At 42.3% G+C, this 14,590-nt stretch overlaps 1 protein-coding gene across 2 annotated transcripts in view; it reads left to right on the top strand.

Annotated features, from left to right (window-relative positions):
* Positions 1-24: 24 nt before the first annotated feature.
* PDCD11 (programmed cell death 11) overlaps positions 25-14,590 on the top strand; it is a 43,281-nt gene continuing 28,715 nt past the window's right edge. For both annotated transcript variants that reach the window (XM_060641601.3, XM_060641600.3), the window contains exons 1-8: positions 25-168; positions 1,758-1,870; positions 2,922-3,053; positions 4,905-5,072; positions 6,537-6,698; positions 8,021-8,144; positions 8,640-8,821; positions 13,521-13,628. In XM_060641601.3, the coding sequence (XP_060497584.3) occupies positions 1,778-1,870; positions 2,922-3,053; positions 4,905-5,072; positions 6,537-6,698; positions 8,021-8,144; positions 8,640-8,821; positions 13,521-13,628 (969 nt within the window). In that variant the 5' untranslated portion in view covers positions 25-168; positions 1,758-1,777. The remainder of the gene's footprint in view (positions 169-1,757; positions 1,871-2,921; positions 3,054-4,904; positions 5,073-6,536; positions 6,699-8,020; positions 8,145-8,639; positions 8,822-13,520; positions 13,629-14,590) is intronic.

Below are 14,590 nucleotides of genomic sequence, written 5' to 3'. Positions count from 1 at the left end.
TTCCCGCACAACCCCGTTCTGAAGAACCGAGCATGGTAACGGAAGTAGGGCGTTAGGCCCGCCCTCGCTTCCGGGGGGAGCTGTGGTGGCATGTGGGTGTGCTGGTCTCCGCGTGTGTCTCCAGTGATACCGGCTCGGAAGTACAGAGGTGCTGGCGTCGCGGGGCTGGTAAGCGAGGACAAGGGCGAGAAAGGAGGAAACCTCGTGGCTTCCAGGACTGTCCCAGGGCTAGGTCTTCTGGGTCCCTCCCATGGACCTACAGGGTTGGGTGAGTGGTTCGGCCACCCCAGCCCAGCTCAGAAGCTGGCTCTACTCGAGTGGTCCCTGTAACATCAGGCTTTGTCCCTGGCAAATTGCTTAAGTTCCTTCTATGCCGCTGCATCGCCTCTTTGAAGCTTCAGTTTCCCGTTGTCTGAAGTGAGATTAAGGTCAAATTGCCTGCAAACTAGACTCCTCGGTTCTTTCCTATTTCTAGGAAACATTGACCCACCTATTCCTGATTCCAAATCCAAGCCTCCCAGTGGGTCTTCACCTCTTCTACAGTTTAAAGCCTTTTTAGATCCTTATACTAAGTGTCTCTCACAACTAATCTCTCCTATCTTCCGTTCTCTCTTATACCTGGTTCTCATTCGCATGGTGTCTCTCTGTACTGCAATTGACTTGCACTGTTTACTTTCCTTCAGTCCTGTCTCTCTTCCTGTCCAATTTATAGCCTGCAGTATATTTTTGATTGCTGTTCTCTTTCTTCCCTTAATTAAGACTCTGACTTAATCGAAGTAGACATTAAACTATTCCTGTCTAATTCAAAATCTTTCACAAAAAAAGCCCATCTGTGTTCTACAATTTAACTGGGATTATTATGATTTATTCTCCCTGTGGTTTAGTGGAACAGTTCTTCAAAGAAAGGAAACAGCAACTTTTTGAGCAATTTTTTGACAAATTGCTGGTGATTATTGAAAATATTTGGCTCTAAGTGAATGCCTTTTCTCACATTCCTTCTGCTTTTCCTTTTCCATTTGTCAAAATCTTTTTCATCTTTTAACAGCTCAAAGGCATCTTCTTTAGGAAGCTTGCCTTCTTTACTGAAGCCTTATCATTTCCTATTTCTTTGCTTATAATTTGATTTGCATTTTTTTTTTTTTTTTAAGTAGGCTTCATACCCAGCTCAGAGCCCAACGCGGGGCTTGAACCCACAAGATCAAGAGTTGTACACTTAACTGAGTCACCCAGGTGCCCCTGATTTGTATTTTATTTATTTTTTATAGGTTTTTTGTTTTTTGTTTTTGTTTTTTTTTGTAATCTCCACACCCAACATGGGGCTCAAATTTAACACCCCAAGATCAGGAGTTGCATGCTTTTCTGACTGAGCCAGCCAGTGGCCCCAATTTGTACTTTAAATTGTTTGCATAATTGCTTTATTTTCTTAAAATTGTGCATGTTCTTTGAATAGGGATTTATATATTCATTTGTCTCTTTCTATAGCTATTCTCTGTAGCTATTCTATAACATTTACTACACTGGATCTAGAACTTCTTTTTCTGGAGGAAGTGTATGAACTTGTGGTTTTGAAGCAGATACCACTGAAAAGATGAATTATAGGTTATTTGAGGCTTAGCATCAAACCATCTATTTGTTAGGCCTCAATGTTGTTTAGCACCTTGGTGCTAGAAAGTTCTGCCTCTTGACCACTGATCACAGCCTTTAGGAAATCTGACACCAACGCAACATCTCACTGATACTCTTTGCATTGTTTTTAGGAGACTCAAACACAGCAACCATGGAAGAAAGCTTCCCCCGAGGGGGTACAAGAAAGACCCACAAATCAGAGAAAGCTTTCCAGCAGTCGGTTGAACAAGACAACTTATTTGATGTAAGTGGTGTGCTTGTTTGGTAAGACTCACTGAACACTTTCTAGTGTCCTTGTGAAGAATAACCTTGTTTGAGAATGTGGTATTTTCCATATTTGTTTCTTTTGGAAGTCTGCTTTTGTAAAGTGAACGAACTTGTTGGAGAGTCCATACCACCGTGAGACTATATTTTTTGAAACATGGCATTTAGTACTTGAGTTTGCAGTGCTGTTGTTCCTTATTCTTAGGAATTTTTGCCATGTTGGTTAAGGATGGAGAGAAAAATTATGGAATAAGTCATGAAAGGTACAACATGGGGAATATAGTCAGTGGTATTGTAATAGCATTTTATAGTGATAGTAGCTACACTTGTGAGCATAGCATAATGTGTAGAGTTGTCAAATCACTATGTTGTACACCTGAAATTAATGTAACATTGTGTGTTAACTATACTTCAATTGATTAAAGTATGGTGAGAAAGGAGCTGGTGATTGCACTTTTAAATGGGATTCTTGCCATGTATAATGGTCAGAATTTGCATTAAAATTCACCATCTTCCCCGAGAGTAGGCATTGCTCCAAATGCTAGAGGGAAGGGAACTAACATTTGATTGTGTGGTCTTATATGGATTTTATGTAATCTGTCCAACTACAGTGGAGTAGAGAACATCATTCCATGATGAGAAACTGAGGCTGAGAGAGGTTATGTGGTTGAGCAGAAACCACATAGCTTGTTATGGTGGTGTTGGGAGTTTAACTCTGGTCTCCGTGTTTCCACCTTCCATTTTCACACACTGTTCCAAATTGCTTCTCATCCTGGGGATGCCAGTGTCCATCCCAGTCAAGGGAGGAAGAACACAGAAGAGAAGGGGCTTTTGAAAATGCGAAGGTTCCCACCTTTGGCTTGAACAAAGGTGGCAGAATGGAAGAGATGACATTGGAGTGGGAATTACAGGAACACTGGAAGGGGGTGCAGTGAAGGAGTAACGAAGCAAGGTGACAGGTGACCTGAAATTGGAAGGAAAGTCCAGGATTGTTTCTCTTCATTCCTTGAGATCTTTCTTCCCCTCTGTAGATTTCTACTGAAGAGGAATCTACCAAAAGGAAAAAGAGCCAGAAAGGGCCAGCAAAAACAAAAAAGTTGAAAATCGAAAAGAGAGAAAACAGCAAGTCTATAAGAGAGAAGTTTGAAATCCTTAGTATTGAGGTTTGTTACAATTTGATCTTGTTCTAAAACTACCTTGGTTGCTTAAGTTTGTGTATGTTTCCCTTCCCTCTTTCCTTTTGTTTTTCCTTCATTCCTTTTGTACACACATGTGTGCGTGTATGTGAGTGTGCATGCCCCCCTGTAGAGACTTTTTGGAGTTTGTGCTCAGAATTGAGCATTATTGCCTTTGACTGTTAACCAGTGCCTGGGATCATGTGTTGTTTTTTTAGCCACTGCTGAGCCCCTTGTTGTGCTTATGTCCTCATTGAACTTGTGAATTAGTAGATTCATAGGTTAGAACTGGCAATAACTTTAACAACCATTCTACTTCTATTTCATTTTGTAGCTGTGGAGATTCTCTTGGAAAAGTCGTCTTTTAATTTACTTTAGATTTTTAGATTATAATTGGGGATATATGTTGTAAAAAAGAAAAAAAAAAGTGAAATAAGTCTTAAGGAAAAGATTCAAATTCAGCCTGCAGAGGTATTTTGTTTGTTCTTTATGACGCTCAGAAAAATAATTTCTTTTTATTTTTATTAAAAAACTTTTTAAATGTTTATTTATTTTTGAGAGAGAGAGAGTGCAAGAAGGGCAGAGAAAGAGGGCGACAGAATCTGAAGCAGGCTCCAGGCACAGAGCCTGACATGGGGCTTGAACTCACGAGCTGTGAGATCATGACCTGAGCTGAAGTCGGATGCTTAACTGATTGAGCCACCTAGGTGTCCCCCAGAAGAAGAATTTCTTAACTTTTTGTTAACATTAGAGAAAATTTCACATAAAAATGTGATTTCTGGGGGTGCCAGGGTGGCTTAGTTGTTTAAATGTCCAACTCTTGGTTTTGGCTCATGTCCTGATCTTGCGGCTCATGAGTTTGAGCCCTGCATCAGGCTCTGTGCTGACGGCACGGAGCCCACTTGGGATTCCCTCTCTCTGCTGCTTCCCTGCTTATGCTCTCTTTCTCTCAAAATAAATAAACTTTTTAAAAAATGTGCTTTCTAGGGGCGCCTGGGTGGCTCAGTCGGTTAGGCGTCCGACTTCGGCTCAGGTCACGGTCTCGTGGTCCGTGGGTTCGAGCCCCGCGTCGGGCTCTGGGCACATGGCTCGGAGCCTGGAGCCTGTTTCCGATTCTGTGTCTCCCTCTCTCTCTGCCCCTCTCCCGTTCATGCTCTGTCTCTCTCTGTCTCAAAAATAAATAAACGTTAAAAAAAAAAAATGTGCTTTCTAGCTTCTTGTAAGAATTTGAGAGTGCTGACAGCACAAGCTCGTGTTTCCTCGTTTGTAATCACATGGAACTGAGTAGTGGTTTAACCCTTTAGGTCTGACATCCACACCCCACCCTGCCGTTGTCTCCACTGACCTGCTTCCTTCATTTTGTTGCCCCCCCACGCATTTGAGTGTGGGATGTTTGTAGTAAAGCAAGAGTCCTCGAGTATCCTAGTTCTGTTTTACGGTGCTCAGCCAGCAATGATAAGTGTTCTGACGTGTATTTGACACATGTCATGTGACACATGAACATGTATTTCCTGTAGCTTTTAGAAGTCAGAGTTGTGGGGTGCTTGGGTGGCTCAGTTGGTTAAGCATCAGACTTTGGCTCAGGTCATGATCTTGCAGTTTATGAGTTCGAGCCCCACGTCGGGCTCTGTGCTGACAGCTCAGAGCCTGGAGCCTGCTTGGGATTCTGTGTCTCCCTCTCTCTCTCTGCCCCTCTCCTCTTCACTCTCTTTCTCTCTGTCTCTCAAAAATGAATAAACTTAAAAAATTATAAGTCAGAGTTGAGACTAGAAGCCACAACCCCTGATCTCATTCATTGGTCTTTTCCCTATTGTACACATTTCACTTTTTCTCTTCTAGTCCCTGTGTGAGGGGATGCGGATTTTGGGTTGTGTGAAAGAGGTAAATGAACTGGAACTGGTGGTGAGTCTCCCCAATGGCCTCAAGGGCTTTGTGCAAGTGACTGAAATCTGTGATGCTTACACCAAAAAGCTGAATGAGCAGGTGGCTCAAGAAGAACCTCTGAAGGTAAGGGAGACCTGAATGTACTCAATAACTGGAACTAAATGGTGCTTAGGTAGATGTTAAATTACAACTTTGTTAAATGCTGAGAAGCCCAGGTGCAAGGTGCCATGAGAGTTTATAATAGGGGATTTTAATTTTAATTTTTTTTTTTTTTTTAATAAGGAGATTTTGACTTAGCCTAGGGAGCCTGGGAGACTTCCCTGGGGAAGGAATGCTTGAGCTGAGATCTGAAGGATGAGGGTATACCAGGTAAATAAAGAAAGGAGTTCAGGCAGAAGGAGCTGAGAGAAGGCTAGTGTGGCTACAGCATAGAAAGCAAGGGAAAGTGGCGTGGGATGGGGCAGGAGAGCTAGCTGGAGGCTAAGTCATGTTAAGGATTAGTTTTTAATTCTAGAACCAGCGGGAAGCCCTTGAAACATTCGTACGTAGACAACACAGAGAATAGATTGAAGAGGCATGTGTAGTTGCCCAGAGACCAGGTAGGAGGTTACTGTAGTAGTCCACCTGATGGCAGGTTGCATTCAGGGTTTCCTGCGGCCTGAGGAGGAAAAGTCCATGGGCACTGATGGGTTTGATATGGGGGATGAGTCCTGGGTTTCTGTTGTACCTGACTTGATGGTCAGCCTTGCCATCCTGAGATAGAAACCCTGAAAGAGGACCTGGATTGGGAGAGATGATGATGATTTTATTTTTTTTGCTGTGTTGAGTTTGAGGAATGGTGGAGACATCCAGTAGACAGGTGATTCCAGAGCTCTGACAGGTCTGGGCTAGAAATGTGCATGTGTGACTGCTCTGTGTACGTGGTGACTGAAGCTAAGAAGAGGGAAGGGGGTGCCTAGAAGGAGTGAATAGAGTGAGAAGAGACCGAAAAACTGACCCTCGAGTAAATACTGATCGTCGAGGAAGATTGACCCTGAAGTATTTTAACGTCTTGAGTAGGAGAGTCGCTGTTGGAAGAAGGAGGGGCCAGAGGGATAGTAAAGAAAACCAGCACATGAAGGGCTTGGAAGCCAGGGAGGAAATGTTCAAAAAAGGAAGGAGAGGCGCTAGTGTTAAATGCTTTTTAAAGGTCACATATAAGAAGGACTGGAGAACAGATTTGGATTTAGTGACATGGAGGTCACTGGTGATTTTATTGGGAGATAAAGTGGTGTGTGAGGGGTGGAACATAGAGGCAGTGACCTGAAGGGAGCAGGAGGTGAAGAAACGGAGATGGTGAATACAGACAACTCTTGACAAGTCATTTACATCTGCCTGTTCTGGGGAGATACGGAGGCTTCATACTGAAAGTGAAGACTGACTTGGCCATAGATCCCTTTTCCTTTATGGGCAAGTGGTTACCCTCTTCATCCGCCTTTTGGGCTCTTTGGGGTCTGAGGATGAGAAACCACCGAGCCAAGGTTGGGCAGTGGTATATTGGTCCAGGGGAGGGGTATGTATCAGAATTTTCTCATTTGTATTGTGCAGGACCTGGCCCACTTGCCTGAACTCTTCTCACCTGGGATGCTGGTGAGGTGTGTGGTGAGCAGTGTGGGCTTCACAGAAAGGGGCAAAAAGAGTGTCAAGCTATCTCTGAACCCCAAAAATGTCAACGAAGTGTTATCTGCTGAGGCCCTGAAGCCTGGCATGGTATGTATCAGGTCAAGGAAGAGGAGCAGACCATGTGCCTTTTTCCTGGCCTGCCTCCTGGGGAGTATCTAGGTGACCTTTGACTTTCAGCTTACACACAGGGGTGGGTTTTTTCCTGAGAAGGACAGTCTCTAGGGTGCTTGGGTACTTAGTGGAAATTGAAGGCTTGAACGTAATCACACTACCTTGGAGGGGAGAAAGGGAAGGTTCATTGGTGGCCAAATTAAAAAAAAAAAAAAGTCTTCAAGGAGGCTTAGCAGGAGTGAGGAGTTCCACAAAGTGCCTTGCTTACCAAGACTTGTTCTTTACAGATTTTTTTTTTTTTCAGAGGCTATCTGGCATCTGTAGGGAACGCTTGAGGACTGCTCTCCGAGAGCAGGAGACAGGTAGTCAGGGCAATTAGTCTGTCAGCTGTACTAATGAGGAGCTCACTATTGAGTCTCCCAGTCCTGTGGAGATTCAGGAGAAATTAGCTCCAAGTGTCAATGTCCAATAGGTGTAAAACATGCTCGAATAAACTACACTCATCTAAGTGCTCTTGTAATTGAAAGGAAGGAGATCAATATGATCTTTTAACCTTTAGGTAGAAGCAGTCAGTTTGGGACAGACCTGAAAGCTGGGTAGGAAGGGAAATGAAAATAACCCAAGGTGCAGGAAATTGACAAGCATCAAGAGCCTGCTGTTTGGCAGGCGCTGTTTTAGACATTTTATCTTAAATTCTCATAGCAGCCCTGTGAGGCAGATAGGTATACCTTTGTGCATTTGAGAAATGGACTCGGGTTTGTGACTTGCCAAAGACAAAATGGCTAGTAAGAGCCAGATTGGAACTTCACACTGCTCCTGATGAAATGTACAGGAGGTTGGCAAGATTTTTCTCTTTTTTCGAAGTCTTGGAGGCACTTAGAAAAGACATGATGACTGCTAGAAGAGTAGTTCTGGATTAGTCATGGCTCTGGGAGTGACCTTGCAAGGCCATCTGGTTTATTCCTCTTTGTGTAACATAATAGTCTTTCTTATCTTTTGGAAATTCTTCGGGGGAGAAACCCCTCTTTGTCATTCCCCACCTGTTTATAACACTCTTCACTGACTGGAAACCATAAGATCCCTCAAGGCAATGGAGAATTAAAGTTGATGTCTTTCCCTTCTCTATCCTCTAGTGGGATTGAAATTTACAGTTACAAGTTATTGGGAGGGGGAGTGGGAGAGGATTACGGATGATATGTCAAGATCGATGATGGGAACATTCATGTTTGGTAGGAGATGTTTGCTGTGTATCCCATTACCTTTGACTTTTGAACTCTGGGGAATGCTTTCTCTTCCAGCTGCTCACAGGCACTGTGTCCAGCCTGGAAGACCACGGCTACCTAGTGGACATTGGTGTTGGTGGGGCCAGAGCTTTCCTGCCACTGCAGAAAGCCAAGGAATATATCCGACAGAAGAACAAAGGTGAGGGGAAAAAGAGGGGCAGGTACATGGTAGTGAGGTGGTACGTGTAGGGATTATGTTTAAATGCTGTTTGGTGAGTAAAATGACAGAATGGTGACCCCAAAAGCTGTTTGGCTTTGCTAAAATCAGTGTTAATCCCAGCTGATAGAAAAGGGAAGATGTGTGAAGAGTCAGGGAGTGACAGGGTTTAGATCCAATGGACCAGTTTTGCTTTTTCTCACCTAGAAGGTTTCCCTGAAATTTGAGCCCCCAGGGCCTCTGAGCCAGCACTCTTCCTGCCTTGTTGAGATTTTCATATTTTTAAGTGGTGTTGATTCCAGATCAGTCAGGGTCACTTTATTCCCCTCTTGTAGTTGGTCACTGAGAGATTGGGAACATGGGTATTACATGGTAACTAGGCAGGTAAACCATGGATCTTTTCAGGTATTACTTGAACCCAAATTAAGAGCCCTTCTCATGGAGGTATTTTGCCTTTTGGGGCGCTGGGGCTTGCAGGTGGTGAACTGAAGGTGGGTCATTATCTGAACTGCGTTATTGAAGAGGTGAAAGGTAACGGAGGAGTTGTTGGTCTATCTATTGGTCATTCTGAAGTTTCTACCGCCATTGCTACTGAGGAGCAAAACTGGACCCTTAATAACTTGCTACCAGGACTGGTGGTCAAAGCCCAGGTACAGAAGGTAAGCCATTCATTGTCATTACTATTTTCTAAAATAAAGATAATTTTTACTGAAGTAGTGCTATGCACACAACCTGAAATTGTTCTGTCCAGTAGGGTAGCCATTGGTCATATGTGGCTTTACACAGTAGAAATGTAGCCAGTGCCACATGTGGAAATGACAGTATTTTACATCTATTAGGTTAAAGTGTTATTAAGATAAATTTCACTTATTTCTTTGTAGTTTTTATTTTTTTTTTTTAATTTTTTTTTTTTCAACGTTTTTTATTTATTTTTGGGACAGAGAGAGACAGAGCATGAACGGGGGAGGGGCAGAGAGAGAGGGAGACACAGAATCGGAAACAGGCTCCAGGCTCCGAGCCATCAGCCCAGAGCCTGACGCGGGGCTCGAACTCACGGACCGCGAGATCGTGACCTGGCTGAAGTCGGACGCTTAACCGACTGCGCCACCCAGGCGCCCCTCTTTGTAGTTTTTAAAATGTGATTGTTAGAGAACTTAAAGGTATAGACTTACATATGGACCATGTTTGTTTTGAACAGTGCTGATTGGAAAGGTCAAATAGTATTAAAATACTTCTATTTATCTTTTTTTTTTTAAAGCGCTACACTTTTTTAAAAAAATTTTTTTTTTCACATTTATTTATTTTTGAGACAGAGAGAGACAGAGCATGGATGGGGGAGGGGCAGAGAGAGAGGGAGACACAGAATTGGAAGCAGGCTCCAGGCTCTGAGCCGTCAGCCCAGAGCCCGACGCGGGGCTCGAACTCACGGACCGTGAGATCGTGACCTGAGCCGAAGTCGGACGCTTAACCGACTGAGCCACCCAGGCGCCCCAAGCGCTACACTCTTTTAATTTTATTTTTGTAATGTTTTTATTTGTTTTTGAGAGAGCACGAGTCAGGGAGGGGCAGAGAGAGAGGGAGACACAGAATCTGAAGCAGGTTCCAGGCTCTGAGCTGTCAGTACAGAATCCGACGCGGGGCTCAAACTCAGGAATTGTGAGATCATGACCTGAGCTCAAGTCAGACGCTTAACTGACTGAGCCACCCAGGCACCCCATAAAATACTTTTTTTTTTTTTTTACATGTTTACTTATTTTTGAGAGAGAGCAAGAGAGAGAGTATGCATGAACAGGGGAGAGGCAGAGAGAGGAGGGGGGAGAGAGAATCCTAAGTAGGCTCCATGCTCTCAGTGCAGAGCCCAATGCAGGGCTTGATCTCATGAACCGTGAGATCATAGTTGGAGCCAAAATCAATAGTCAAACACTTAACTGACTGAGCCACCAAGGTGCCCCTAGGCATTGAGTTTTAAGTTCTTACTGTGGTAGATGATGATTTGGCTCTCTCAATTTTTCCCTTCCCTTCCTCCAACCCCCTAATAGTATTTTAAATTTTGGTTAAATCATTAATCAGTGTTTGATGTACATATTATTTAGTGCTGAGCCAGGTAACATACTATGACTATTTCTTGAACAGCTTTTTTCCTGGGAGCTGATTATCAGCTTTGTTTTTGTCATTTGCCAAATTCTCTTCCCACCTATCACTGTTTCATAATACTGTATTTCCTGCATTTTCCTTATATTACAATTTTCCATAAAGATTTTTCCTTTAGATAATCTCTTAGTTGCTGTTGTTGTTGTTGTTGTTGTTTTTAAACCTAGGGCCCTTTTTCCTGTTATCCTCCTCCAGGCTAGACTGGTTGCCCTGGTAGGAACCCTGCAGAACCGATATCCTAAGACTTACCTTCTTGGTCATCCTGCTCCTTCCCCTCTTTCTCCTATATTGGAGTCTTTGATTCAATATATTCTTCTTTTTTGGTTTACTTGCTCATTTTAGCATGACACATTCTCCAGAAGCATCATTGGAAAGGTACATGGGAGGTTGATTTCCTGACCTAGTGTGTTGGATCCCCAGGACCACTCCCAGGTTCACTGATGCACTGGAAACACTTACGGGACTCTGCATATGGTGATACTCATCACTATGATTTATTATGATGAAAGGAGGCAAAGCAAAATCAGCAAAGGGAAAAGGCACTGGAAGCCAAGCTCCTCTCCCAGTGGAGTCACAGAGTAGAAAAATGTCCTTATTCTACACTCACATGTGATTGGTAGTAAAGCTGAGATTAGCATCCTTTTGTCAAAAATAACTTGAGGAATTTGAAGACCTTGTTCCCATTGTCATCTGGCCTCTGTTGCTCTTAAAAAGTCTGATGTTACTTTGATTTCTTTTCCTTGTATGTATTTTTTATTTTTGGAAGAATTTAAAGATTTTATCTTTATCCCTTTTATTTTAAAATGTCATGGTGATTTGTTTTTGTGTGGATCTGTCTCCATTTATTTGTCCTACAATTCAGAAATGCAGATCTTTAAATTCTGAGAAAATTTCTTGTATTTACTGGGTTTTTTTTCTATATTCATATTGACATGTAATTCACATATAGGAAGAGCCATCCTTCAAAAAATGTATAATTTAGTGACTTTTTTTAGTGTATGCACAAAGATGTGCAGCTATCACCACTATTTATTTTTTAATTTTTTTTATATATAATGTCACATTGGTTTCCATACAATACTCAATGCTCATCCTATCACCACTGTTAAATTCCAGAACATTTGCATCACCACTGTAAAGAAACCCTGTACCCATTAGTGGTCAATCTCCATCCCTGTCTCTCTCAAGCCTCTGGCTCTGCTTTTTGTCTCTAGATTTGTCTCTTGGGGGTATTTCATATAAATGGAATCCTATAATATGTGACCTTCTGTGTCTGGTTTCTTTCACTTGGCATGATGTTTTCATGGTTTCAGGGTTCATGTGTGTTGTAGCAAGTATCAGTGATTCATCCCTTTCTGTGGCTAAATAATATTCTACACTATGGATATGACAGATTGTGTTTTTCCATTCATTAGTCGGTGGCCATTTGGGTTGTTTCCACTTTGGGATGTTTTGAGTAATACTGCTGTGAAATTCATGTTTAAGTTTTTGTGTGGATGTCAATTTTCATTTCTCTTAGGCCTATGGTTGGGAATAGAATTGCTGGGTCATATGGTAACTGACTTTTTAGAGGAACAGCCAAAGGGATGGCACCGGTTTACACTCCTACCTGCAGTGAAAGGTTTCAGTTTCTCCAAATTTTCACAAACATTTGTTTTTTATTTTTATTATACCTGTCCTCATGGGTGGGAAGTGGCATCTCCTTATGATTGGGGTTTACATTTCTCTAATGATTAGTAACGTTGAGCATCTTTTCATGCACTGGTTGTATTCTGGCCATTTATATATCTTCTTTGGAGAAATATCTGTTCAAAAGTCTTTTGCCTATTTTAAAATTAGGTTGTCTTCTTATTTATTAAGTTGTAAGGTTTCTTTGTATATTCTGGATACTAGCCCCTTATCAGACTTTTTAAAAAAGATTTAATTTTTTTAATTTTTTAATGTTTGTTTATTTTTGAGAGAGAGTGAGCCGAGGAGGGGCAGAGAGAGAAGGAGAGAGAGAATCCTAAGCAGGCTCCATGCAGTCAGTGCAGAGTCCAGGTTCGGTCTTAGTCCCACGAACCATGAGGTCATGACCCAAGCCAAATCAAGATTCGGATGCTTAACCAGCTGAGCCACCCAGGCATCCCCCACTTCCCCACTTTTTTTTTAAGTATAATTTCCTCTTCTTTCTCTTAAACTCCTGATAGAATGGTGTTGGACTTAATTATCAGTTTTCTAATTTTCTTATGTTTTTTCTCTCCTTTGTTTTGACATGTGCATGTATTTATCTAGATCCTACCTTCTGGGAGAGTCCCTCAACTTTAATTTTATCTCCTCTACTGAATTTGTGTTTTGACTGCCATCTTATCATTGAGGTGGTATAAAATGTGTTGTGCCTGGTTGGGTGGGACTTGTTGACTGGCTGAATTCAGTGTCAGGAGGATCAGGAGCTAGCAGACTTTGAGCAAGCTCCAGATGTCACGGTTACAAGTCTTCTCTGGCATGTCAGATTTTTCTGGAAAGGATCTATTAATCTCTCCTCAGGAGGGTAATATCTTGGCTGCCTGAGAGATAGGTGGGAGAGGGGCTGGATGTCTCCATGTCTATATCTGTATGATGTTCAGAATTTTTCTTAATCTGCATTTTCAGAGTTTGCACTCCTCTGTCTTTTCAGTCTCATACAGGTTTCCTGTGGAGGCGGGAGAGGCGCAGGCCCTATGGTGTGAGGAGAGGACCTGGAGATCTAACTTAGTTTCCCTGGTTTCAGTCATCTGCCTCACTGCTTTCTTTTGAGGTGCTTGTCACCTCTAACTACTTAGCTTTTGGGGGGCTCTGTAGGATGAATCAGAGTGGTCAGTATCTCCCTTTTGCATGCATTTGGGTTTTGCCTTCTGAGTCTGGGCAAATCACCAAGTTAGCAACGATTTGTCCACGTTGTCAGGCTGACGGTTCCCTGAGGGTCTTTGTGCAAATTGTCCTCCGTTCCATATGGAAATCCCGAGGACTGGAGGATTGATGTCCCCTCAGGTTTGAGGGGAGGTGAGCTTACTGAATAAAGAAACAGCCAGAGCCAGGAGTTGCCCTGCCACTTAATTTTATAAGAAGAAAGATTGTCAAGGGTTAGCTGGGGGAGGAGAAATACACAGTGGTCATGGAAAATGTAGCATTGAGTGTTTCATCTGCACAACGTCTCTTACATTCTTGGCTTCTTCTGTTTGTTTTCAGGTGACTCCACATGGCCTTATATTGAACTTCCTCTCATACTTCACTGGCCTGGTTGACTTTATGCACTTGGATCCCAAGAAAGCTGGAACATACTTCTCAAACCAAGCAGTAAGAAATGTTTTCTTGATTCCATTTGTGTCCCAAACAGCTGTCCAGTGTTGCAGTTAGCTATGGGCCGGTCCTAGGGCTGCGTGTGTATGGGTATTAGAGGCGGCGAGGGGAAGGAAAGGTGTTTTGGAAGGACCACAGGAAGCCACCGTAGTTATTTCTGTGGACTGAGATGAGAAATGGAGTCTGTGAAAAAGAAGGCAACTTGTAGTTTGCATTTATTACTCTTTTAGGTAGTTTGATTTTAGGGGGTGAGTAGTGGATCTTTTGCTCTTACCATTTAAAGTGTTTAAGAAGAATATTTAATGTAAAAGAACAAAATCTATATTTAAATAGAAAAATGTGTTTAAAAGTGCTGTGAAGAGAATAGAGCAGAACCAACTTTGAAAAGCAATTTTTTTTTTTTTTTTTTTTTTTTTTTTTTTGAGAGAGAGTGCTCGAGCGGGGGGAGACAGACAGACAGACAGAGAGTGAGAGGGAGGGGGCCAAAAGAGAGAGAGCACTCTTGAGCAGGCTCCACACTCAGGGCAGAGCTGATGTGGGGCTTGATTCCACGACCCTGGAATCATGACCTGAGCTGAAATCAAGAGTCAGATGCTCAACTGACTGGGCCATTCAGGTGCCCCTGAAAATATTTTTTAATAGTACACTTACTTAAAATATTGGAAGATTTACAGTCAGGTGTTAATGATTAACTCTGGGCGGTTTTTTTCTACCCTTATCTAAATATCTAAATTTTTTACAATGAACATGGATATTTGGGAAGAAAATCCCAATATATGTTATTCAGAGTTTTAAAAAGAATTCTGAAATGATTCTTTCCTTTTTTGTTTTTAACAGTAACATTGCTATTGGGTTCTGTAGAGACACATTTTTTTTGAATCTTTTTTTTGTTAATGTTTAATTTTTGATAGAGTGTGTGTGCTAGCTGGGGAGGAGTAGGGAAAGAGGGGGACAGAGGA

The sequence above is a fragment of the Panthera onca genome, chromosome D2 (assembly GCF_046562875.1).
Source record: "Panthera onca isolate mPanOnc1 chromosome D2, mPanOnc1 haplotype 2, whole genome shotgun sequence".
Taxonomy (NCBI): Eukaryota; Metazoa; Chordata; class Mammalia; order Carnivora; family Felidae; genus Panthera; species Panthera onca.
This window is presented reverse-complemented; position numbering and strand designations above follow the sequence as displayed.